Genomic DNA, 23,491 nt, shown 5'->3' with positions numbered 1-23,491 from the left:
AAAGTCCTGTCCTTGAACAAGATGCAGGTTTCCTTCACACATTAGAAAACTCCACTTTGCAAAGCGGGAGAGATCTGAAAACAAGCCTGGGGGGCAGTCACCTTGAATTCTTGTTTTCTCAGGGGGGCTTCATTTTTCAGTACTTATTACTTGTGGGGGAAAAGCCATGACGGGTACTGCTTGCTGATGCTTTACGGAGTGAGCTAAGGTTTGGGGGAGAAAGGACTGACCTTGCCTGCACTCTCAGGTAACTTGACCTTTATCTTCAACTATGTGTTCTGCATCCTATCTTCCTATGTCAAGAGGAACAACACAACACAATCAGAGCAGGCCTCAGGCACATCACAAGCTGAAGACATGAACATGTGTGGTGAAGAGCCCCATGTAGGATGTGTGTCGACTTTCATGTAGGCTGGGCACAGAATAATGGACTATCCTCTGTTTACTTTTGCAAATGATTTTTAAGGAAATCACAACTTGGGGAAATGAAAGAGTCTACATATTTTTTCATCAATTTAGTTTAACCCCATCCCCCCACTAGTCTTATTTTCTACTGAAATGGACCTGAGAAATCATACAAGGTGGCAAATAGAACTTGGGGGCATTGAATAAACAAAATGAAAAAAAAATTCCATGTAAAGTTGAGCAAAATTAGAAAATAAAGACTTGAGGTGACTGGGTTGAAGCCAGCACAAAGAAACTTTGGAATATAGTCTTCAGTGTACTTTAAAAACTAGAAAAAGTCCCATCTGGGGTCCTGATGGGAGGAGAGATATAGACATTGCACAGGCTTTAACCAACTCCTTGAAATAGGACCCAGAAATCTACCTGGGGTGCACCAAGTGTGCAAATGCCTTTGCAAACATCTCAAAGCTGCCTCCAGCCAAGTAGTGTTGATCAGAGTTGATTTAGATCTATTGGGAATAATGATTCTTAGACACTGAAGCCCTTTATGATCACATTGGACAATGATTTGAGGAGCCACGATGCCCTAACATTCCCATTAGGTGGCAAGTCCCGCTGAGCACCTCTACTGGATGGTGTTTCTTATCACACATCAAGGCTCTCCTGGCAGGTGTTTGACTTATATGTGAGCCCTTAGCATCAAAATATGTCTAAATGGTAATCACAGCTAAAACTGCCCTCCTTCTTTCGATGACAATGGGACATGCATTGGAACAATATAAGTTCAGTTTATATAGTTTTGCTGTCCTAGAAAAGCACTAATTTGGTCTGCAGTCATATTTTCTACTTGCATGCTGGGGCAATATCAGAAAATAACAAAACAAAACAACCCAACCCTAGTCACCTCCCTCCTGTCCCCAAACCAGTATTCACCCAGTCTTGGTTTTATCTCTGTCTGTCTTAAGTACTCAGTATGGGTACGCAGAATAGTCTTCCCTGTATGATTAGTGCAAATGGTTTGGAGGGCTCAACTGGCGGCTCCTCCAGACTCTCTCTGCTAAGCCCTCCTCCCTACAAGCAATTTTCCTAAACCATCCACCTTGTTAGGCAGGATCCTGGTAAATCGAACATAGGCTGAAGGTGACAGCAACACCACCTTTGTCTGTGGATTCCATTAGATCACCTCTTGCACCTAGAGGTAAAGAGTCCAGACTGAAGGTTGAAGGTTGATGCCCCTCTTCAAAAAGGTACTATAAATATACTAGAGCTATCCCTGAAAAGATGCATTTATACTTACATGTATATATATATATATATATATATATATATATATATATATATATATATGACTTTGTATATATATATATTTATATAATTTTTCTTTGTGTTTGTGTACAGTTATGTATTAATCTATAGGTATGCAAAGAGAGGGATAATACAGGAACAGGCAGGATTTGTGTGCTTGTGTGTGTGTATATTTATAATATGTATACTTTATAGGTGTATATATAGCCTCTGTCCTTGTTTGCTTCCTTACAACGAATGTACCTCCGGCCAGCGAGGAGTACCTGTCAGTGGTGAATGGAGGGATGACCCATGGTCACGGTTCTTTTTGTCTCTTACATGGAGTCATTTCGGTAGGCAAGGGTGAAGAGCCTGTGAAGTGAAGGGTCCCATGTGAATCCATCCCTCCTCCAATCCACCAAGGAGGGACACTTGGCTGGGGCTGTGTGCCAGCTGCCTCTTCTCAGGAGGCCAAGGAGCCTGGAGCCCAGAGCAGGAAGGGACCATCCACGCTGTCGGTCCACTATATGGCTTTTCCGCTAGATGGAGACGGGACACATGAGAATTCTGTCTTCTAGGAGGACGCTGATCACCAGGAACACGAAGTAGAGGCCAAACATGATGAAGCCCAGCACTTTGTTCATCCGCCATTTGCAGAGGGCAATGGAGAGAATGACGAAGAGCAGCATGATGAAGAGGAGGACAATGGCGCAGAAGAGGCCATTGCTGCTGACAGCCACTGGCTGGAATCTGTGAATGACGGTGTACAGGAGCCAGGGCAGTGGGAGCCTGGGAGGAAGAAAGGAAGAGTAGGGGAGAGCAGGCAGTCAGGCATGTTGAGAAGGTGCTGGAGGACAAATCTACCCCTGAAAAGAGTGTCATGAGACCACATAAGGAAATCAGGTGAACTTTGAAAATGTCTATCTATTTCCTGACCAAATCAGGGAGACCAGAAATTGGTCCTACAGTGAAGCAATATCAAAGACATGATTCTCATAGGTGTTTTCTGAATTTGATTTGAAAATTTTTTTTTTGTTTGTTTTCTTCCTAATGAAGAGTAAAATTTTGCTCTCAGCCATAAAAAGGTGAACTGGAGGATTTGTACAGGGTGAGGGGAGAAGGTGACAAATGCAGAGAAGGCATAGAAATTGATGGTAAAAAATGGAAAACATTATTTTTAAAAAATGGAGATAAAGAATAACAATGACTTAACAATTTAAAAGCAAGTAAAATTACATGATGCTGGGCATGATGGCACACACCTGTAATCCCAAAGCCTCAGGAGGCTGAGGCAGCAGGAGGGTTGCAAGTTCAAAGCCAGCCCCAGCAACTTAGTGAGGCCCTAAGCAATTTAGCGAGACCCTGTCTCAAAATAAAAAATTAAAATGGCTGGAGATGTGGCTCAGTGGCTAAACACCCCTGGTTCAATCCCTGGTACCAAAACCCAACCAAATAATAACAATAAAAAACCAAAACCAAAACAATAACAACAAAAAACCATGATGATGGTGGGGGCCATGATAGGGTATATATAGAATTCTAAAGTTTATCCTGGAAAAGATACTGATATTCTTTTTGATTTAAAAAATGGTCTTTCAGGCTGAGGAAGTGGCTCAAGCGGTAGCGCGCTCGCCTGGCATGTGTGTGGCCCGGGTTCCATCCTCAGCACCACATACAAACAGAGATGTTGTGTCTGCCGAAAACTAAAAAATAAATATTAAAAAAAAAGGTCTTTCTGAAAGATCTGAAGAATATAATTATCTTACATTTATAAAGTTTAAAAGACTTTATTGTGTATTTCTAAACCTGTTTTCTACCTTTACATTTGATTTTTAAAATCTGATAACATCTTTTGTTTCCCTTCCTGAGTGGTGATTCTAAAACACATCAGGAAAACCAATTGCTAGGAATTATGGTTGTTGATGGTAGGACTCTCTGGGAGGGGAACATGGCTGAAAATATCAGACCCAAGTGGCCTGGGCATCTGCAGGTGGCTGGGTGAAATGCAGCTGGTTCTTCCCATTGAGTGTAATGATGAAATATTAGCTGGGGAGAAACTGACTCAGCTGGCTGTACCTTCTGTATGGCCAAAGAAAGTTAAGTTTTGACCTGGTCTCAGGGGTATGGAAGAGGAGCTGCCCTTTTGAAACATGAAGTGCTCCAAAGAAAAAGCAAATAGTTTGTGAGAGAAATAATGAGGGTGAAAAAGCAAATTATGCATCTGCCTCCTCTGCTGGAGAGTGTGTAAGAGCAGAGCCCAAGCACTGCATCTTTGAATCACCAGGGCTTGACACTAGCAGGCCCCCACCTGGGTGCATATCTTAAGCAGGGTAATGCTGAAGTGATTGATGTGATGGCCTGGTGGTGATTAGTGCAGGCACTTTTCTCTGGCCAGGAGTGCTCACTTCAGTGAACCATGTTGGGTTGAGGTTCCCCAGGGGCAGCCTGGAACAAGGTAAAATTCCAGTACTTGGCAGGAGAGGGCAGTCTTGGTATCCTGGGTTCAGCAACGGAAAGTCAGAAACTGGGAGGGGAGGGCCTGAGAATATTGGTGAACTCATCCTGGTGAGTTCTTCTTCCACATTTCCCATGCCTTTTAAAGAGAAAGACCCCAAACCATTTTACTCTTATTAAACCAGATGTTGTAGTTTGAATCTTGAATTATACCCCCAAAGCACTTATGTTGAAAGCTTGCTCCCAAGCCTATGACACTATGGGGAGGTGGTGGAACCTTAGGAAGAGGGACCTAGTAGAAGGGTTTTAGACCATGGCGGGGTGGGCCCTTGAAGGATATGAGGACCCAGTCCTTCCCTCTATTTCTTTTTCTTTCCTGGCCAATGAATATTATAATCATGTAGCTACAGGCTCAAGCAACAGAGACCATGGACTGAAACCTCTAAAACTGTTGGACAAAATAAACCTTTCTTCCTTTTAAGTTGATTGCCTTAGGTATTTTTCACAGTGACAGAAAGTTGACTAACACACTAGACAAACACACGTATGTTTAAATTCACACACACACACACACACACACACACACACAAACACACAGACATCCAGTTCTGGTGAAGTTGAGCTGACAGCACAATAAATAGTTTGTAAACACCCTTTGGGGAAAATGACATTTTTCATAATAATTTGAGATGCAGACACAACTTGATTCAGAAAAATGATCATCTCAGTGTTATTTGAGTAGTAAAAAATTGAGGATATCATCTTAAAACTTCCAATGGGAAACTAGCCAAAAAGTAAATCAATGTAAGTCAATGTAATGTTATATGGCTATTTAAAATCATAAGTTTATAGTGATATAGAAAATATTCATGAAATAACTTTAAGTTTAGGCTTTACTTATTAATTGCAGTGCTAGCAATCAAACTCAGAATATTATGTGTAATTTAAATTTAGAATGAAAGATTTACATAAAAATAGCAATGCAATTTTATTTGCATAAAATATACACATTTTAAAATGTTGGTGAATTTTCACTGATCTTTATATCTAAATCCTTTATGCATTATTCTATGAGCAAATAGAAAATGCAGGCAATACTATGCAGAAACTTTTACACTCAATATTTTTGCTAATGATATCACTTAATATATTGGCCATGACATACATTGGTATAAACTCTTAGGAAAGAAGCTTTTGGAAAAGAAATATATAAAATATATCATAGCCATTTAATGTTAAAAATATTTAATCCATTATATGGCTTAAAGGAATTTATCCTAATAAGATAATTAAAAGAGAAAGATTTTCTGCATAACAAAAAATCTAAAAAAAGATAAAAAGATTCTTTTAAAGGATAATGGTTAAACTGAAAAGCAACAGGATGGAATATTTGGAGGTCTAAAAACACTTAGAAAATGGGTCACATGATTTACTAATTTTTAGTAATAAATGCCTCTTTTTGCTATGTACACATGTCTTTGGATAAAAAAATAAAAGCCCTATAGGAGGACAAAACTGACTGTTCACTAAGAAAACCAAAATATTTGAAAGAACATTAAAAAACTGAACTGTGCTTTAGTAGGTTAGGTGGTATTTTTCTTTAGACTCTCATTTGTTGTTAAGATGTATATGTAATTTTAGACCAGTGAACAAGGAGTGTCTTGCAACTTTACTAGAATAGTTATTTTTCAAACACATGACAAAGATGCTAACTGAATATATAACTTTTCTTAGTTTATAGGATTTTCTTTTTACACTACAAAGAACTTTCTCTCTCTCCTTCCTTTTATTTCTTTTCAGACAAACATTGACAAAAAGGCTATTCTGAATGTGTAGTCAACAGAGCAAAGAGGTATTCTTTACATTAGGATCATTTCCTTTAAGGCATGTAACTTTGAAGGCATCCATCTGTCAGTCCTTCTGTCCATTCCACAAGCATTTGTTAAGCCACTACCATGCAGTCGGTGATGTGCTAGCTTTGGTGAGTGCTTGCCCTTGGGAAGTCCGCAGGCTTGTGGGCATACAGGACCTGACGACAGTATGATGTACAGAGGGTCTATGGGAGTAAGAGCCCTAGCTCAGACCCACAGGGATTAGAGAAATCAGGATTTGAGCTGATACTGGAAAGGTTAAGAGAGCTTTCCAGGCAGAGAAGCAGGGAGAGCAGAAGAGGGAAGTTTAACAGGAGAGGGCACATTGGGACTCACTGGAGTTTCAGACAGTGGAAACCCAGGGTGGGGTTTTATGCACAGACAGTGTGGTTGACAGTATTGATTTCCCCCCTCAAATCCCAGCTTCTGCATTTACCAGTTGTGTGAACTCTGTGCCTTTCAGTATCCATATCTGAGGAATGGGGATGCTAATATATAACTCCATGATCATTGTCTTAAATGGAAAAAAATGTACGTACAGTATACATGGTGGACATTGTATGAAAAATGATAAATATGTGTTTTGTAATGAAAAGGTAGAAGACAACAATATACAAGATACTTAAAGAGAACATAGATGCATTTCATTGGATTTCCAAACTCAAGTGTTAAGAGCCCTGCTCTTCTGGGAACACAAAGATAAAATCCTGTGTCTTTCTTTCTCGGGGGACTGCCATTCAGGGTCATGAGTTAGCCTACTTTTACTTTTGACAAGTTAATGTGATGGGAGAGATAATATCACTCCTCTCAATTTGGCTTACTATAGAGATTATTCATACCTAGAACTCCAGTGCACTTAATTATAAGGAAAAAAAAAAACCCTCTCATTTTCCTACTGCCAAAAAACCTAGAGTATCATCATGGGCACAGGTAAACCAATGAAAACACCAAGGCTGTCAACATTTTCTGAGGAGATGTGATGTTTGTGCTGTCTCTGCTCATCCCAATCTGTCTTAAAATCCAAATCTTGCCTGAGGCTGGTCAAGGATATTAACTAGAATATGGAACAAAACCACCGTGAAACTATCAGAACATCGAAGTCCTGTCTGAATTCTGAAGATTCATAATATGTAGTGACTGCAGTTAAATAAGTGGAATTCTCCTAAAATATTTTCTAAAGCATCAATTCTAAATGCAGATATGTTTTTCTGCCTATCTAGGAATGTCTTACTCTTCATTAAGTTCTCTGAAAAATAAAGTTGGTGAAACTGAATGGTCCTCCCAAGCCTTTGTTTTCTGTTGGTACTGCTGAATTTTGGGCTCAGAGAACCTGGTCATATCTTTACAGACTCTTGGAAGACAAAGTCAACGATGGAGGTGGTATGTACTTTTATGTAGCTCTCACTTACCCTACGGTGATGTCAAAAATATTACTTCCAACAGAGCTGGACACAGCCATGTCTCCTAGCCCCTTCCGAGCCACGATGACACTGGTGATAAGATCAGGGATGGAAGTCCCAGCAGCCAGGATGGTCAGACCCATAATCTCTTCACTAATGCCGATGGTCTCTCCAACCTATACGTCAGGACAGGGGTAACATGTAAGTGTTGCAAGTCACAAAACCATCCTAACCACAAATAGTTCACTGCAACCCCTTTAATGAGTTCCTTCTCTGTGTTGTGTTGAGGGCTGAGATAACAAAGATGAATGAACTACAATCATTGCCATAGAGGAGTTTATATTTTTATGACATTCAGACCCAAGAGATCAGCAATTTACGTGAAGATTAAGCAGATAATCTCAAATAAAAAAGAGCCACAGAGGGCTTGAATGCAGCCACCATATGGTGTTTCCTAAAACAGAGGCAGGGATTCTGCAAGATTTGAGTTATACAAGCCAACTGGACTATTGAACCCAGGGACAAGCAGCCCCAAGTCCCGGAATGTGCCCTTCAATTTACCATCAAAGATTAGGGACGGACACTCAGTGTTCCATTTGTTTTCCTTTAATATCTCTTATTGTCTGTACCACTGAAACATTTTTGGATTCCACCATTTCCACAGGAAAATTGATTTGGCATGCATTCAGGTTTGGTAATATGAAAAAGCAAAGCTGCTGTGTAGAGGCAAGAGCCAAGGAATCAGGACCTTGGCCCAAGGTCTGGTTTGGTATCTGTTAAGTGCTTAATCCACCGTTAACTGTTTCATTGTACAGTGTCTTCCATTCTTGCTTTCTTACCCATAAAGTGGGGTTGATAATATCTGCCTTAACAAGGGGTTTGTGGGAACTGAATGATAATCTGTGGAAAATCCCTTCATAAGTAGTACATCACTATCAAAAAGTGAAATAGAGTTCACAGTAATTACATTTTCTTATGGTCTTTGTCTTTTAAGACTGATATTTCTGTTGGGAGGGTTGTTCTAGTCTCAGAAGCTCTTCCATTCTTTTGAGCAACTTGTCTTGTTGGGACTTATAAAAATATTGAAAGTATTTTCTGGTGTTGATGAGTTGCAGTTCTGAAAATCTACATATTGCTTTCCATTTGGACTCCAGCAGCCTACTTGATGACATCCAGAGTTTTTTTTTTGAAATAGTTTAAGGATAATGATAAAGGTCTTCAGGGAATAGAATACTCACTTCTTCTATTTTTTTTTAAAAATTTATTTTTCAGTTTTTGGCAGACACAACATCTTTGTTTGTATGTGGTGCTGAGGATCGAACCCGGGTCGCACGAATGCCAGGCGAGCGCGCTACCGCTTGAGCCACATCCCCAGCCCCTTCTATTTTTTTTTTAATTTTTAAGTTTATTTTGGCTCATAATTTCAGAGGTTTTGTCCAAGGTCAACTGATTCCATAGCTCTGCACACAAAGTGATGGAGAATATTGTGGCCGAAAGGTATGGCAGAGGAAAGCAGCTCAGGCTGTGACAGTGAGGAAGCAGAGAGAGCTCTGCTCACTAACAACAAAATATAAACCCCAAAGTCATGCCCCCAGTGACCCATTTCTTCCAGCTACACCCTACCTGTCTATGATTACCACCCAGTTAATCCATTCAAGTGGATTCATCCATTGCTTAGGTTCCAATTCTCATAGTCTATCACCTCTCAACATTCTTGCATTGTCTCATGCATGTGTTCTTGGGGGACACTGCATGTCCAAACCATAACAAATGAAACCTGTGTTTAATTCCAGCACTCCTAATTGTGTGACTTGGGGAAAATCACAAAACCTCTTACTTCTGGCTTCTTGACCTGTGCAATGAGAATGCTTCTAGTTCTTTTACATGGCCTCTTTTAAAAATATGGGTCCAGAAATTTATAGTCATTGAATTTTGAACACCATCTCTGGGGTTTGAAATATATGCTAGGCATGTACACCCCAGACAAAATTAGTGCCAAATATGCTTTTCTGTCTCACTGCATTATGCTTTCCCAGCCATAGCAAGTCAATTACCTTTGGCAACCCAACAATAATTTTTGTTATTAAAACACTTTATAGACATGGGGTCAATTTCTAATTTAGTTAGAAAGTTAGCTCTTATCTGGTCTCAGCTGATTTCCCTACATACATAGAATACTTACTTCTGAATCTCCTTTTTTTCATTTATAAGTAACTTCTTGGCTCCTATTAGCTTAAAAGCATAGTTGGGAGCTTTATTTATTTTAATGGTCATGCCTGCTCAGAAACTGGTGAGCTGCCTTAGTTTACCAAATGCTTGTGGCACACAGACTTACTGCTTCCCATTAGAAAGTAAGGTCCTTGCCAATGGGATCCTTGGGCTCTATGTCCCTAATTTGTAGAGCACAGCCTGGTAAATAGTAGGCTCTGAAGACCTGTTTGCTAAATGAACAAATCAATTCGCATATGAAGGTTATTTCCATAGCATGTTTCCCCACTGAATCTTTTAGAAAAAGTTAAATAAAAATTTTGCACAAGAGTACCTTATTTGAGCAAAATGTTCTCCTTGATGTCTTATTTTTGTTATAATCAGAGTGAAATGTCAAAGACTATGAAGATGCTGACTAAATGATTGATGTACTAAGAAAGGTCTAATTCATTTAACATTTTAATTTACATTCTTAGGGAGAATTCTAAATCAGGGATGGCTTCAAAAACCTTTCGTATTTGGAGTTTGAGTGCTAGTATAGAGAGGAAGGGCCAGAAATCAATGAGGCGTATGCTGGTGTGTTTAAGAGCCGTGGTTTGCGACAGAGAAAGTCCTGGGTGCATATTCTAGACTGTAATTCCAGGGCACAGGAGCCACCTTCTCTGGCTCTCAGTTTTTTTCATCTGTAACATGGTGTTAATAGCATCCACTCAGAGTTGTTATGATGATTATGCGTGATAATGCTTATAAAGTAAACAATATGATGTCAGGCATAAAGTAAATGATCAATGAATATCAGCTAGTATAATTCAGACATTACTTATTTTACTCTCCAAATTATGAGACTAGCTATCAGGGTTCTCCTAGCATGGACAAGAGCTAGTTTACTGGGGTCAGCCACCGTGTGGGAAGTCACGTGAATAATGACATTTTCTTAACAAATAAGAATTTTCATTATACATTAAACCCCTGATGAATCTGGGTGGCTCTAGAACTAATTTCACTGAAGAACTATTATTTTTTTTTTTTTTTGGAGGGGCACTGGGGATTGAACTCAGGGGCACTCAGCCACTGATCCACGTCCCCAGCCCTATTTTGTATTTTATTTGGAGACAGGGTCTCACTGAGTTGCTTAGCACCTCGCCATTGCTGAGGCTGGCTTCAAACTCGCCATCCTCCTGTTTCAGCCTCCTGAGCCGCTGATATTATAGGTGTGTGCCCGGCAAGAATTGTTCTTCATAAGCATGTTTGGGGTACCCATGACTGAAGCTGACTTATGAAGAGCCAGAGGAAAGAAGAAGGTCACAGGGATGGGACCCTACCCTGATCAAATCAGGTCATGTAGATTTTCTATGTTTTCTTCTAAACATTTGATAGTTTTTGCTTTTAAACTTAGAACCATGATCTATTTTCATATGATATGAGGTAAGGATAAAAGTCAATTAATTTTGGTGCAGGGAAATCAGATTTTTCTAGTGCCACTTGTTAAAAGAGTCTATTAACATATGTTCTTGGCACATTTTATTTCAAATTGCAGTTTTATTTTATGTTAACAATTCTAAGACTATATAAGCAAAGAATATAAATGGGCAGTTTGGCATTTATGTAGTATATATTCAAGATTAAAAGGATGAATTCTGGAGTATCCTGGGTTAGAATCTCAGTTCTGCTATTTACTCTCTATGTGACCTTGGCCAATATTCTTATCAGTTTTAACTTTAACTCATTTACCTGTACAGTGTATATAGTAATAATACCTCCTTTATAGGATTTCAACCTGTGTATGGGTTAATGTCAAGATTATAAAGACATGGGGCTGGGGCTGTAGCTCAGTGGTAAAGCACTTGCCTAGCACCTGTGAGGCACTGGTTTTGATCCTAGCACACAGAAGAATAAAGGTAGTGTGTTCATCCCACAACCCAAAAATATAAAAAAAAAAAAAAAAGTTTTAAAGACAAAGAGATGTGAATTGCCCATCTTATAGCACATCATATAATAATGGTCTTCAAGAATGTAAAACCTTGTATTTTATTCTTTCATTCATGTTTTTCAACTAAGTTACTGAGGTCATATTTTGTAATAAGCATTGCAACTGCACTGAGCTTAAAGTGATAACATTGAAAAATATTATTTTTATTAACTGAAGCCCAAGGAAGCCATTTAGTCTCTAGGTCCTTTCTTGAGAGTCAGCTGTGAAAGGCTGGTGAGAGCCATGCTGAGTGGCTTGCCCAAGATAAATACCATGAGTCAGGTACAATGTGACCTTCCTCTCAGCCCTGGGTTGGCCTGGCCTCCGGCAGGAAGCATTCAGGCTTGCCTTCCTTCATGTGGCTTTCTAGTGGCTCTACCAATTTGATTCCAGGCCACAGGGAAAGGTCCAAGGACTAGAGAAAGTTCAGTCCTGCCATGTTTAACTTGTCTGTGTCACACTCAATATTGTTGTGACAGAAAGCAAACACATTGATGAACCAAGTGGCAACCAAGACTGAGAGGACATAAAGCAGATGGGTATCGCTGTCCAGGTCTTACCTGATGCGCCCACCAGACCATCAAATAAGAGAAGGCTGCGATCCAGGTGATGGAGCCAAAGAATGTGATGGGAAAAAATTTCCTTGATGACTGAAAGACAACCAGAGGAGGCAAGAGTCAGGGCTACCAGTTGTGATGGACCTGACAGTCTAACGCTAAAACCACCTGTGCAAACACTGTCCCCACATTTCCTGCATTTTGGTAAGATTGACAGTCAAAAGGCCTGAACTCTCCCTCCTCAAGCTGCATAAAATTCTCTCTTGGAAATGTGAAATTGGTGGAAATGGAATGATTGTAATGCTGGTTCCTGGGCTGGAGCTCTCTTAAAGAGAGAGATGCAACTAGATGCTTAAACACCCTCTGCTCCTGCCCTGTCTTAGGCCCGGTTTCTCAGTCTCTCCTTCCGTCTGTTAACTACATCATATTCTCCCTCCATCTCCTTCCCTCTTTTTAGATTGCTCACAAGTTCATCAGAATCAATTTCTACTGCTTACAAATGTTGTATCCTAATAATCCATATACCAGAAAACCTATGCAATTAATTACATTAAACAAGAAATGGGAAGGCTTAGTATGTTTAAAAACAGACTGGATCATCTTACAGTCACATTTATTATCAGGAAAGCCATCCAGGAGGCACTACAGTAGTTTATATAAATTCCTGGTGATGGCCAGTTTCCAGACACAGGACTCCATGTGTCCGCTGGAGAGGACAGAGGTGGAGATGCCCAACTGGGCTGATCTCCACTGGTGGGCAGGGGCAGGTCAGACCTTGTTTTGGGGAGTATTTTTTCCTCACCCCAAGCTATATTATGTCCAGTTCTGCTTCTTGCCTTGAACTTTGTACAATCTCAGGCTTCTATTGTTTGCACTTTGAAAGTTTTCTAGGATCATCAATAAAAAATTAGATACCCAAAATGCAGTGTTTCGTACCTGGCCTCACCACACAGACGTCCAGGCTTGCACTGAACTGTTCTGTAGATGCCCTTTGTGGAATATTTGGAATCTCTCAAAACATGCTCAGACAGCAGGAAGCTGTCTGAGAGTCTCTCACCTATTATTATCAAATACTTTTTATTTCAAAGCTTTCCATATTGAGAAAAAATCCCTTCCTTTTTTTCACTTTGATAATGTCATCCAGCTTTGTCCAGAGAAAACAAATCCTGGAGTTGACCTGGATAAAAGTAACTTAATTGTCTGAAGGGCTGGCCTGGGGTGGTAACAAAGAACATTTTCTGCCATGGGTTTTTTAAAAAATGTTTTTATTATTGCATTATAGTTATACGTGGTAGCAGGGTTCCTTTTGATATAATTATACATGCATGGAATATATATATGCTTAAACACCCTCTGCTCCATTGCAGTCCCCAGTACTACCTGGTTTCCTTCCCTTGTCCCTCCCCCTAGTCAATTTCATTCCATGTTCCTCCCTTTCATGTATCTCCCTCCAATAGTCTCCATTGCTCCAAACTAGGTTTATGTTCTCTATTAATTTCAAGTTTTCAGTAAATGTTGTTATCAATCACATAGTCCTTAAATTTTATAATCATTGTTTTTCTCTCTAAATGACTGCTGTTTTTTTGAACCATTCATTACCTGGGATGTCTGAAAGATCAAGAGGACTTGATTAAATTGTGGGAGGACATCAGGCCACAGCGAGTAACCAAAACCTTCCCCTTAAGTGCTTCCCTTGTTCCTTCCATTTCTTAGAAAGAAAATATTTTGGGCAAGGACTCAGGTCCCTGGGAACACTTCTATGGGTAATGGGGGAAAAATATTTTTTAAAGAAGACTGAGACACAGCCCTACTTTGTATTTATTTAGAGACAGGGTCTCACTGAGTTGCTTAGAGCCTTGGTTTTGCTGAGGCTGGCTTTGAACTTGTGATCCTCCTGCCTCGGTCTCTTGAGCTGCTGGGATTACAGGCATGTGCCATCACGCCTGGTGAGAACTTCATTTCTGAAGGTAAATTTCTTTAAAGCTGGGAATACAGCTGGATTCTGGAGAGCAAATTTCCTGAGCTTGGGCTAAGAGATCAAGTTTTCCCAACAAGGCATCTAGCTGATTGGACCTCCCAACTCTTTCATCTGGTCATGAGTCACTGTCTCAGGGTTCTATGTATTGCAAAGTTTCTGATCTGGGGTCCTCCTGTGTTACAGGGAACAGAAGGGCCCTTCTTGCCATGTGGGGCCACACATGATTTAAGCATTAACCAGTGCTTGATTCTGACCATTGCATGAGGGAAATGAAGAGCTTCTCCCTACTTTAAGGTTTAGCGTCTGTGCTGCATGTCCTGGGAGAGTCTTCTTCAGTTTTCATTTAGCTCACTTACTAAATGTGCAATTGATATTCATTTTCGTATTTAATTTTTTTACCTTTGCACTTCTGCTCATTGAAGTGACTTCACAAGTCAGAATCAAATCAGTTGAATTGATTTCTCATCTGAAAAGTGGCATCACTGAACTACAGAATAATCCCAGCCAAAAGGTAGAAAGCAAGATATCAGTCTAAGAACTTAATGAAACTAAATTGAAACATCTGTTAGAACTTCTCTCATTCAATACATATGGGATAAAACAATATTGGGCCATTGTAAATTGAGGTGAAGTCACCTTCATCTCTTCTTCATGGTCTAGACAGTGTTTTGGGTATATATATATATATATATATATATATATATATATATATATATATAAAAGAACTTCTCTCATTCAATATTTAATGCTGTGATTATTAATCAAGAAGCCAATTAGTAATTAATGGGTAACAGAAAGTACCTAATTTTATGTTAGGGCATTATTAAAAAAGGTTTAAAATCAAATGTGTGAATTTTCAGGGTCTTCATCATAAACAAAGGATAGGTAAAGGATGGGCACTTACTTTGCACCTATATCTCCAACTAGTGATAAAATTCAAACTGGGTCTGCCTGACTGCACTGCATGTATTCCTAACATGTATGTTACACTGATTCTTTTCTAAAGAAAAACCAATCGGGCTCAAAATACACCCAGCCATAGACATAATGATGATGATCATCATAATACTAGGCTCTGCTCTGAATGTCGGAAAATAAAAAAAGCATCAGGGAAACAGAGACTAGCATTCCAGCTGTATGGCCATCTGCCTCTCCAACCTCCCATATTGTTCCTGCTTCAGAAGTTTTGTGACCCTTCACGCATCAGCAGTTTGGCTAAGTGTTTCCCTGTCAAACTACCTTGCCATGCCCAATCTCACAACCCAGGCATTCCTTCCTCTTCCATGTTTTCATGGACTGTTCCCCTTCTTTGGACTCTATGACTTCATTCCAGACAGCACTTCCCTGTAGCACCTGTGAAGCTGTTTAGTTACCAGTCTCATCGGAAGGGAGAAAATATCCCTTCAAGCCAAAGTCTAACACATCAATGTATGTTTAGTCTCATCCTGACATCTGTTGGGATAGGACTTGTACTAATTAGCAAATAAGCAAATTATGTCCATGTGCTGTCTACTCTGTTTCCAATGTAATGGTTTACTTATACAAATGACAGCGAATGTTCTCATTAGAAGCTTTTAGTACACCAGAGTGGTATTAGCTTGGCTTGAAAAAAGTTGCTGGACATTAGCTGGCTGCATAAATTGGCATGTTTATATTCATACCTATTTAAATTCAACACATCTACTCTGTGCAAGATTCCAAAGTATATGGTTTTTTCCTTGTGGGGGTTGGGATGGGTGAATGGGGGTTTTGCTATGTTGCCCAGGCTGACCTTGAACTAGTGATTCTCCTGCCTCAGCTTACTGAGTAGCTGGGGCTATAGGCCTGTAATCTACCACACCCAGCTTGGAATATACATATTTAACAAAGTTCCCCTCAAAAATCCCGTTAAGATTAAAAGTGTGGTCCCTGGATTAATATGACTGGTTCTGAAATCTCTTCTCACAGATCACCAGTGATGTGTCCTTAGACCAATTACTTAAGCTTTTATTTCTTTATTTTTAAAATGGTAGAAATATAAAAATCTAGTGGTTCTGAAGATTTCACATACATAAATCGTCTAGCAAAGTGAGGGGCACATAATAATTGTAGCTGTTATTAGATTTATAAAGCTTCATTTTATTTTTTAAGGAATGAGGAGACTGACACTTGGGGAGGTGTCAGTGACTGTGGAGACCTGATCTAGAGTCTTGACTTTGCCTCTTACTTGGTTGATTGTGTTTGGACAAGCTGACTAAACCTCTCTGGGTCTCAATCACTTCATTCTTGCTATAGCTGTGGTTGGCTCATAGTAGGCATTCAAAAATTCTTGGCAACTGAATAAATGATAGACATTGCAGTTATCTAGCTGTGTTCTCAGATTCCTTTTCAGCTCTAATGTATTCTGTTTTCATAAATCATGAGATGCATTCCTGTTTTGTAAGAACTTCCATGCTAGGCCACGAGAGAAGAGAAATTCGGGAGTCTTTATTTTGCTTTTTATTTTCAACTTTTCACCAAAAATATGTTCATCATTAAAGTTTATATTTTAGTTGTTTTACTTTTAAAACAAAGTCACTAATTTAAGAAAACTATAAATGTGAAGCTCATATTAATTATGTGAGCTGAATGTGTACGTGATCCAATAAACACTGTCAGGTAATTTGCATATAAATGAAGTGGAAATAAAGACAAGTGGGAGTACTATTTACACTGAAACTAGAAGTGTACAATCATGTTTTCCTTGTAATTATTTGTTAAGGTTTGGGACGCTTGTCTCTAGGAGTAATTAAAAAAAAAAACACTGAAAAGGCAGAACTGCCAGGCCTCAGGATTGCCAAATATCTCTTTCTAATTTTCTCCTCTTTTTGCTATCCAGGGACATTTTCTCAGGATTTCTTTGTGGAAGCATATGAGGCCTATGGTAGGACTGCATAAATGACCACACGACTTGGCTGCTCTTCTCATTAGGAGGACAGGTCTATCTCCTTACTCTTAGAGTCTGGCCTGGCTTTATGACTTGCTTTGATCAGTAAAATGTGGTGTCAATAACAGTGTGTAAATTCCAAACTAGATCTCAAAAGGGCTCTGCAGCTTTTATTCTTGCTGCTCTTGGCATTTTACCATCCTGTGATTAAGTCCAGGCTAGCCTGCTCAAGGATTAGAGGCCACGTGGAGCAGGGATATACTTCCTGCTCAAATACCCTCATGCTAACCAGCAGGCAGCAGAAGAAGAACTGTCTAGCTGAGCCAAACCAATCTGCCAGTTCACAATATTGTGGGTTAAAATTGCTTGTGGTTTTAAGGTTGGGGTGGTGTGTTCTATACAGAAGGAAAGTGAGAGAAGATAAAATCTAACAAGACTCTTCTGCACTAGCATGATCAAGAGGCATCTTAATGGCCTTTGTATCAACTGGCATGGTTTCTTTCACTTGGCATATCATGTATGTAGAGGAATCTACTTTGACAATAAACTGGGACTATCCTGGAAAAATTGGTATATATGGCCACCTTAAATTTTCAATATTGTATCAATGGTTATCTTTTTATTTGTGCTGTCCTTAATCACAGACTGTTATGGCTAGCAGGGAATCTTGAGATTTTCCAACCCTTTATTCACAGTAGAGGAAAAACGTGGACCAGAGTTGAGAAATGCCTTTTGTAAGGCTACACACGTGGAACACCCACTGTAGAATGTGGCAGTCAGGAGACTTGGGTACAAGTCCAGCTCCTTTTACTAATGCAGTGAAATAATCTTGCCTTGTAATTAACTGCATGTGAGCATGCCTTGTTTCCTCTACTGAACTTAGAGTTCCTTAAAGACAGAAATTGTGAATTTTGTGTCTTTATATCTCTCAAAGGGCCAAGCCCAGTGCTCAGAATATAACAGGTATTCAACAAATATTTACCACAAAAGTTTTAAAACAACCAAATATTCCTCATAAAAACCTTATTCCTGCTTGGAATAACGCATAATATGTATACTCAGAAAAACACACAAACATTCTAGTTGGTCCCATGGTTGGCACTTGGGGAACAATGAGGAAAAGCCAATTGGCTACCTGAACCAGGGCGAGAGGGGCTGGTCCTCAAGTGTGGGCTGCACAGGGAAGGACAAGTTTGTGGTGCAGAGCAGTGCACCATTTTCCTGGATCGTTCTCCACAGTATCACGGCATTGGCCACAGCCATTGTCAGGATCCAGGTGACTGCTGCCTAGGTTAATTCTGGTTTGTTTTCCAGGAGTTGTTGTTGGGGAGTTTTTGTTGTACTCTCACAAGCTTCCTTAAGCTTTTGGCTTAATACAGGATGAAAATTTTGCCTGCCTTTGCTCTAAGAGTCCTGCCCAACCCTGAGAGCCCAGGGCCTGCGGTTATTGGCATCTTCTTCCTGTTCCCACACAGCTTCCTGGTTGCCTCTGTGGTTTATGCTGACACCCTCTTAGCCAGTCAGCCCTGTCTCCTGTGAGGGCCACGGCACACTGGGCCATCTGGGGGGATTTAGAAAGCCATAGCTATCTCCCTGATTTCCCTCCCTGGGGCAAACAGAAGTTCTGGAACAGCATAGAAATGGAAAGAGAGAGAGAGAGAGAGAGAGAGAGAGAGAGAGAGAGATAGATTTAAAAAATATCAGTGTGATGTAAACCAAGGGCAAAACAAAAAACAACTCCCTCAAAAAAAAAAAAAAAAACAAAAACAAAAAACAAAAAAACCCCCCAAAAAGCCATATACACAAACAAACAAACAAAAAACAAACAAATCTCAAACATCTCTAATTATTTGATTGTATTTTCAGGAAGCCAGACCTTTGCATAGGATAGATGCTCTGCAGTTGTGTTTTGCATAAGGAAACCTAAATGCCACCTTAATATTTGGGTTTTGAGTTCTTCCACAAGGGGATCCTTTCCTGGTGTATACTGCATAAGAAATGTCTTTCTATCAGGCTGGGTTATTTAGAGTCCAGGCTAATGATTTTTTTTTTTTTTTTGGTACTGGGATTGAGCTCAGGGCACTTAACCACTGAGCCACATCCCCAGCCCTATTTTGTATTTTATTTAGAGACAGGGTCTCACTGAGTTACATAGTACCTCGCCATTGTTGAAGCTGGCTTTGAACTCACGATCCTCCTGCCTCAGCCTCCCAAGCTGCTGGTATTACAGGTGTGCGCCACCTCACCTGGCTAATCCAAGCTAATGAGATGGGATTTTTCTCCTTTAAATGAGGAAAGTAGGATCATCAAGGGACTCCTGAAGATTTATGCTAAATTATGCTTGATGTTACCATAGTATTCTATTCCAAATGAATTTAGAAATGATTTTTTCCCTGATTCCCACTTTCTGATGTCATGATACATGAGAAGTCATGTTTTCACACAGACCTGGGTCTGAAGCTCAGTTCTATCCTCTAGAAAGTGGGCAAGGGTAAAACTCTCTCTCTCTCTCTCTCTCTCTCTCTCTCTCTCTCTCTCTCTCTATATATATATATATATATATATATATATATATATATACACACACACACACACACACACATACATACATATATATATATATCCATATTTTTATAAATATACATATATATAATCTGTTTCTCTCTCTCTACCCTAGAGGTTTTCTGAGATTCCACAATATAACTTACTAAAAATACCTAGTGCAGAATCTGCTGCATGGTAGGCATATGCTTTTCTTGAGTGGATATGTGTGAAGTGTCATGAAAGAGAGTAGAGCTATTTCTCCTTTACTTCTCATTAGTTCTTTCACCTCTAAGATAAGCACTAATGGCCAGGAACCATTAATGGCTAGGAACTCAGATTGTACTTTGCTGACCATAAGACAGCGGTGTGTTCACAGCACCCTGTATCTGGTAGATCATCTTGATTATAGAAATGATAATAACAAAGGATGGGGAGGATCACACATGAAGGCATTTTCATTACACAAATGCATTTCTTTAAATTATTTTTTGAGTTAAGTGAATAGTCCATGTATATAGCCAAAAGAAAATTCTAGGAAAAGTGAATCACCCTTCTGTCCAGACCTATAGGTTTGCTTCTCAGAAGCAATCACTATGGTTATTTTAAAATACGGTTGCAAGTTCTTTGACACTCTTATCAAGAGTGTCATATACTATATGTGACTGATATATTCTAGGTAAACTTTTTTTTTTTTTTTTTATCTCCACCCCTTTAATCACCACAGGATGACTGCTTTGGCCAGTAGAGTATAGTTACTATATAACTTCTGAGACTAGGACATCAAAGACTACAAAGCTGCCTTTTGCTTCTGGAACACTCACTCTTGGAGCACTGACCTCTTATGTAAGATATTTGACTCTCCTGAAGCCTCCATGCTGTGAGGAAGCCCAAGTCACATGAAGAGGCAATGTTGAGGCATGCCAGTCAACAACCCCAGCTGAACCTGTTTTTTAATCATCCCAGCCCAGGTGCCAGAAACATCAGCTAATTTGCCTCCTGGTGACTGTAGCTCCCAGCTATGAGTCACCTCAGCCACTCAAGTCTTCCCAGCTGAGGGTCCAGGACACTGTGGCACAGAGGCAACCATTCTCTAGTGTGTCCTACTCCAATTCCTGATCCACAGGCTCCATGAGCAGAACAACATGGTATTTGTTTCATAAGTTCAGGGGTGGTTGTTTATGCAGGTCTGGTAATCTGAACAGTCTCTGCACATTTCTCTGTCCAGAGAAATGTCAGGTCTATGTAAGAATTCACATGTATCTGCATCACCTCTCCTCTTCCTTATGACCAGGGACTTTTTTTTTCAAAAATACTTTACTCACAGGTTTGCGAACGTCAGGTAGGGTGATCCAAAGTGGAAACACTATGGGGAAGACGATCAGGAAGGTGACCTGCTTGCGGGTTTCGGAAGGCCAGGCAAGGCTCAGGGGCTGGTCGTCGTCCTCCTCAGCTGTCTCTGTGGTCTGCTGTAGAAGAAGATACAAAATGTAAGCAACAACGAGGACAGTGACACAGGCCACAGAAAGAAGTCCACAGTGAGGGAGGGAAGTTCCAGACCTCATTAGGACTTTTCCTGAGCTGCCCCAGCTGCTTCACACACGTACTTTTTGGGTTTGTAAGAGAACCCTGTGTGCCAATCTGAGTCCTAGGAACAAACAGTAAATCACTCAACCAGGAGCATTTAAGAACTATTTTTTTTTTCTCCTCAAACATTCTTCAGCTTCTCACTTTTGTCAACTGATTATTCAACATGGGCTACAGCTTCAGTTCAGGAACTTTTTTATGAGAAATATTTGCAGAGCAACAGACCAACAACCTCTATTTCTCATTTTCCGTCTCCTTGAGGGCTATGCCAGGGGATTCTGAATCCTTGGAAGGAAAAACACTGATAAAAATTAAAACTCCTTTTTTTTTTTTCTTGTGCTAATTTTTGGCAGACACATGAAAGTCACTGCAGAAACAGTTCAGTAATAACACTGAGGGGGTTCAACTCCCTCCTGCTGGCCCAGGATTGCTTAAACTCAGTGATTCTTGTGTGTGTGTGTGTTAACCTGTTTAATCACCTGTTGAATTCTAAATGATTTCACTTGCAGCCAAAGGCTTATTGTGCAGATACATGCCTCCTGTCCCAAAGAAACAGAGGGTAGAAGTCAAGCAAGCCGCTGGGCCTGCACAGGGCCTCAGAGCCAGGCAGTAAAGGTCCCACTCTGATTTGGGAGCACAGCCAGTGTTTGACTTGCCAGGCAGCAGCCACTGCAGTCAGCAGCTTCCGCAGTCCCAGAGCTGGAAGAGATGAAAGGCAGATCTGCCCGGCAGGATGACCATTAGCCTGTCAGATGGGCCCCAGAGCATCCAAAACAGCACTGCAGACACCATCCATCACTCCCTTCCCCGCTTGTTTAAAAATGAAAGTGCAGCAGTAGGACCAAGCATTAGATCTAAAAATATCAACAGGAACTTTTCCACTGAGGCTTCCTTTTGAGACTAGAGAAACAGCCTGCACAGGCTTCACAGAGCCCCTGCCCTCTGTGGCCTCGCTTCCAGCATCACAAAATATCCAAGCAGTAGTAGTGACCCCCCAGCATTTGTGGCCCTAAGGGGGTGGCAGGTGGGGCAGGCTCCAGCCAGATGGCTTAGGACTCAACTAGAGGTCAGGGCTGGGTGGGAGGTCCGGTTTGTGGTATGCGAGTTTACATTTATTTATTTGGCAAATGCCAGGGAGTCCCAAAGGCTTCAGAGTTATTTACACAATCACCCCCATTTCATCTCTCTCTGGACATTAAAATTAATAATAATAATAATGATAATAAAGGAATCTGAAGCCCTGATGAAAAAGAGCTCTTCTGCTCTTGTGTATGACCTTGGCTGTGGGTTAAAGATTCTGCAAACTGCAAATGTGAAAGTGTTATGGGGATTAGGTAAACAAGTTGAATTGGAACAGTGTGCATTTTGGTCATCTGGATCCTCATTAACACACTTCTATCCTTTTGCTAATGCAATTCACTACTGGTCCATTCATTGTTGTCTTTACTCCATTCAAGGACTTCCCATCCCTGATGGAATTTTGGGGGTGCTGGCTCTTGACCCTATTCCATGTAATCTCCATTCTCTCGGAGGAGTTGTAGCAGGTAGGTGAAATCCTTCAAGGCATCAGCTTGCTATAAGAATAATCTGGGTGTCACAGGACTAATGAGGGTTTAGGATAGGAGACCAGTGGGTTTTAACTGGTCCCACGTAGATATGATCTTTCTGGCTTAACCCAAATAAATGACCTTCCCCTTTTCCCTGGTAGATGCCCCAGAAATGAGTATGGGAAAATAGAGGTATGCATTGTTCCTAATAAGTGCCCTGTCTGGTTTTACTCCAGCAGAGGATTGGCTGCCCTGGAGACCCATTAAGCTGATCTGATGAGTTCATCAAGCTCCTCCCCCTTCCTGGGTGGCCTCCCTCTCCCCATCCTGTCACCACTGCCATCCACAATCTAGCAACTTGTCTTTAAACTCCAGGCTAACCTTTTTTTTTTTGAGAAAATACAAAAGCAACTCTTTATGACTCATATCATTTTAATGACACCAACAGATGGTGACATTTCATCAATAACCCTTCTGCTTATAACCTACGGATTAGCTTCTTTCTCCATCTGCCAAAGTCACCAGGCAGGCAGTGCCACTAGCAAATAGTAGAAAATAATTGTCTGTTTAGATGCATAAGCTCTAAACACACTACTGTCCAATGCAAACAATTAGCTGTATTGTACGGCTTCCAAAAACTGCATTTGAGGTGGCTATCGCTAGGGCAGAAATGAACTAGAAGAGACTGTGCCTCAGGCCATGCAAATAGCTTTCTGTGAGCCTCTTGGGGACCAAGACCTGCTTCAGGGAGGTGCAGACGCCTAGAACCCCATGGTGGACTGAGG

At 40.5% G+C, this 23,491-nt stretch overlaps 1 protein-coding gene and 1 non-coding gene across 4 annotated transcripts in view; one reads left to right on the top strand and one right to left on the bottom strand.

Moving 5' to 3' along the window:
* Positions 1–2,228: 2,228 nt before the first annotated feature.
* The window catches only part of Slc24a2 (solute carrier family 24 member 2), a 208,778-nt gene continuing 187,515 nt past the window's right edge, over positions 2,229–23,491 (bottom strand). For 2 of the 3 annotated variants that reach the window (XM_076843408.1, XM_076843409.1), the window contains 4 exons: positions 20,898–21,029; positions 12,152–12,241; positions 7,424–7,590; positions 2,229–2,478 (listed from right to left, as the gene is read on the bottom strand). In XM_076843408.1, coding sequence (XP_076699523.1) covers positions 2,229–2,478; positions 7,424–7,590; positions 12,152–12,241; positions 20,898–21,029 — 639 coding nt within the window. Of the gene's footprint in view, positions 2,479–7,423; positions 7,591–12,151; positions 12,242–20,897; positions 21,042–23,491 lie in introns of all 3 variants that reach the window. The other variant, XM_076843407.1, reaches the window with a different exon arrangement.
* On the top strand, positions 14,700–14,792 carry LOC143393260 (small nucleolar RNA SNORA20). Its single transcript, XR_013090558.1, has one exon. It is a non-coding gene; the product is annotated as a small nucleolar RNA SNORA20 (small nucleolar RNA).

The sequence above is a fragment of the Callospermophilus lateralis genome, chromosome 2 (genome assembly GCF_048772815.1).
Source record: "Callospermophilus lateralis isolate mCalLat2 chromosome 2, mCalLat2.hap1, whole genome shotgun sequence".
NCBI classification, from domain to species: Eukaryota; Metazoa; Chordata; class Mammalia; order Rodentia; family Sciuridae; genus Callospermophilus; species Callospermophilus lateralis.
The sequence above is the reverse complement of the archived record's forward strand: the minus strand, read 5'-3'. Positions and strand labels throughout refer to the sequence as shown.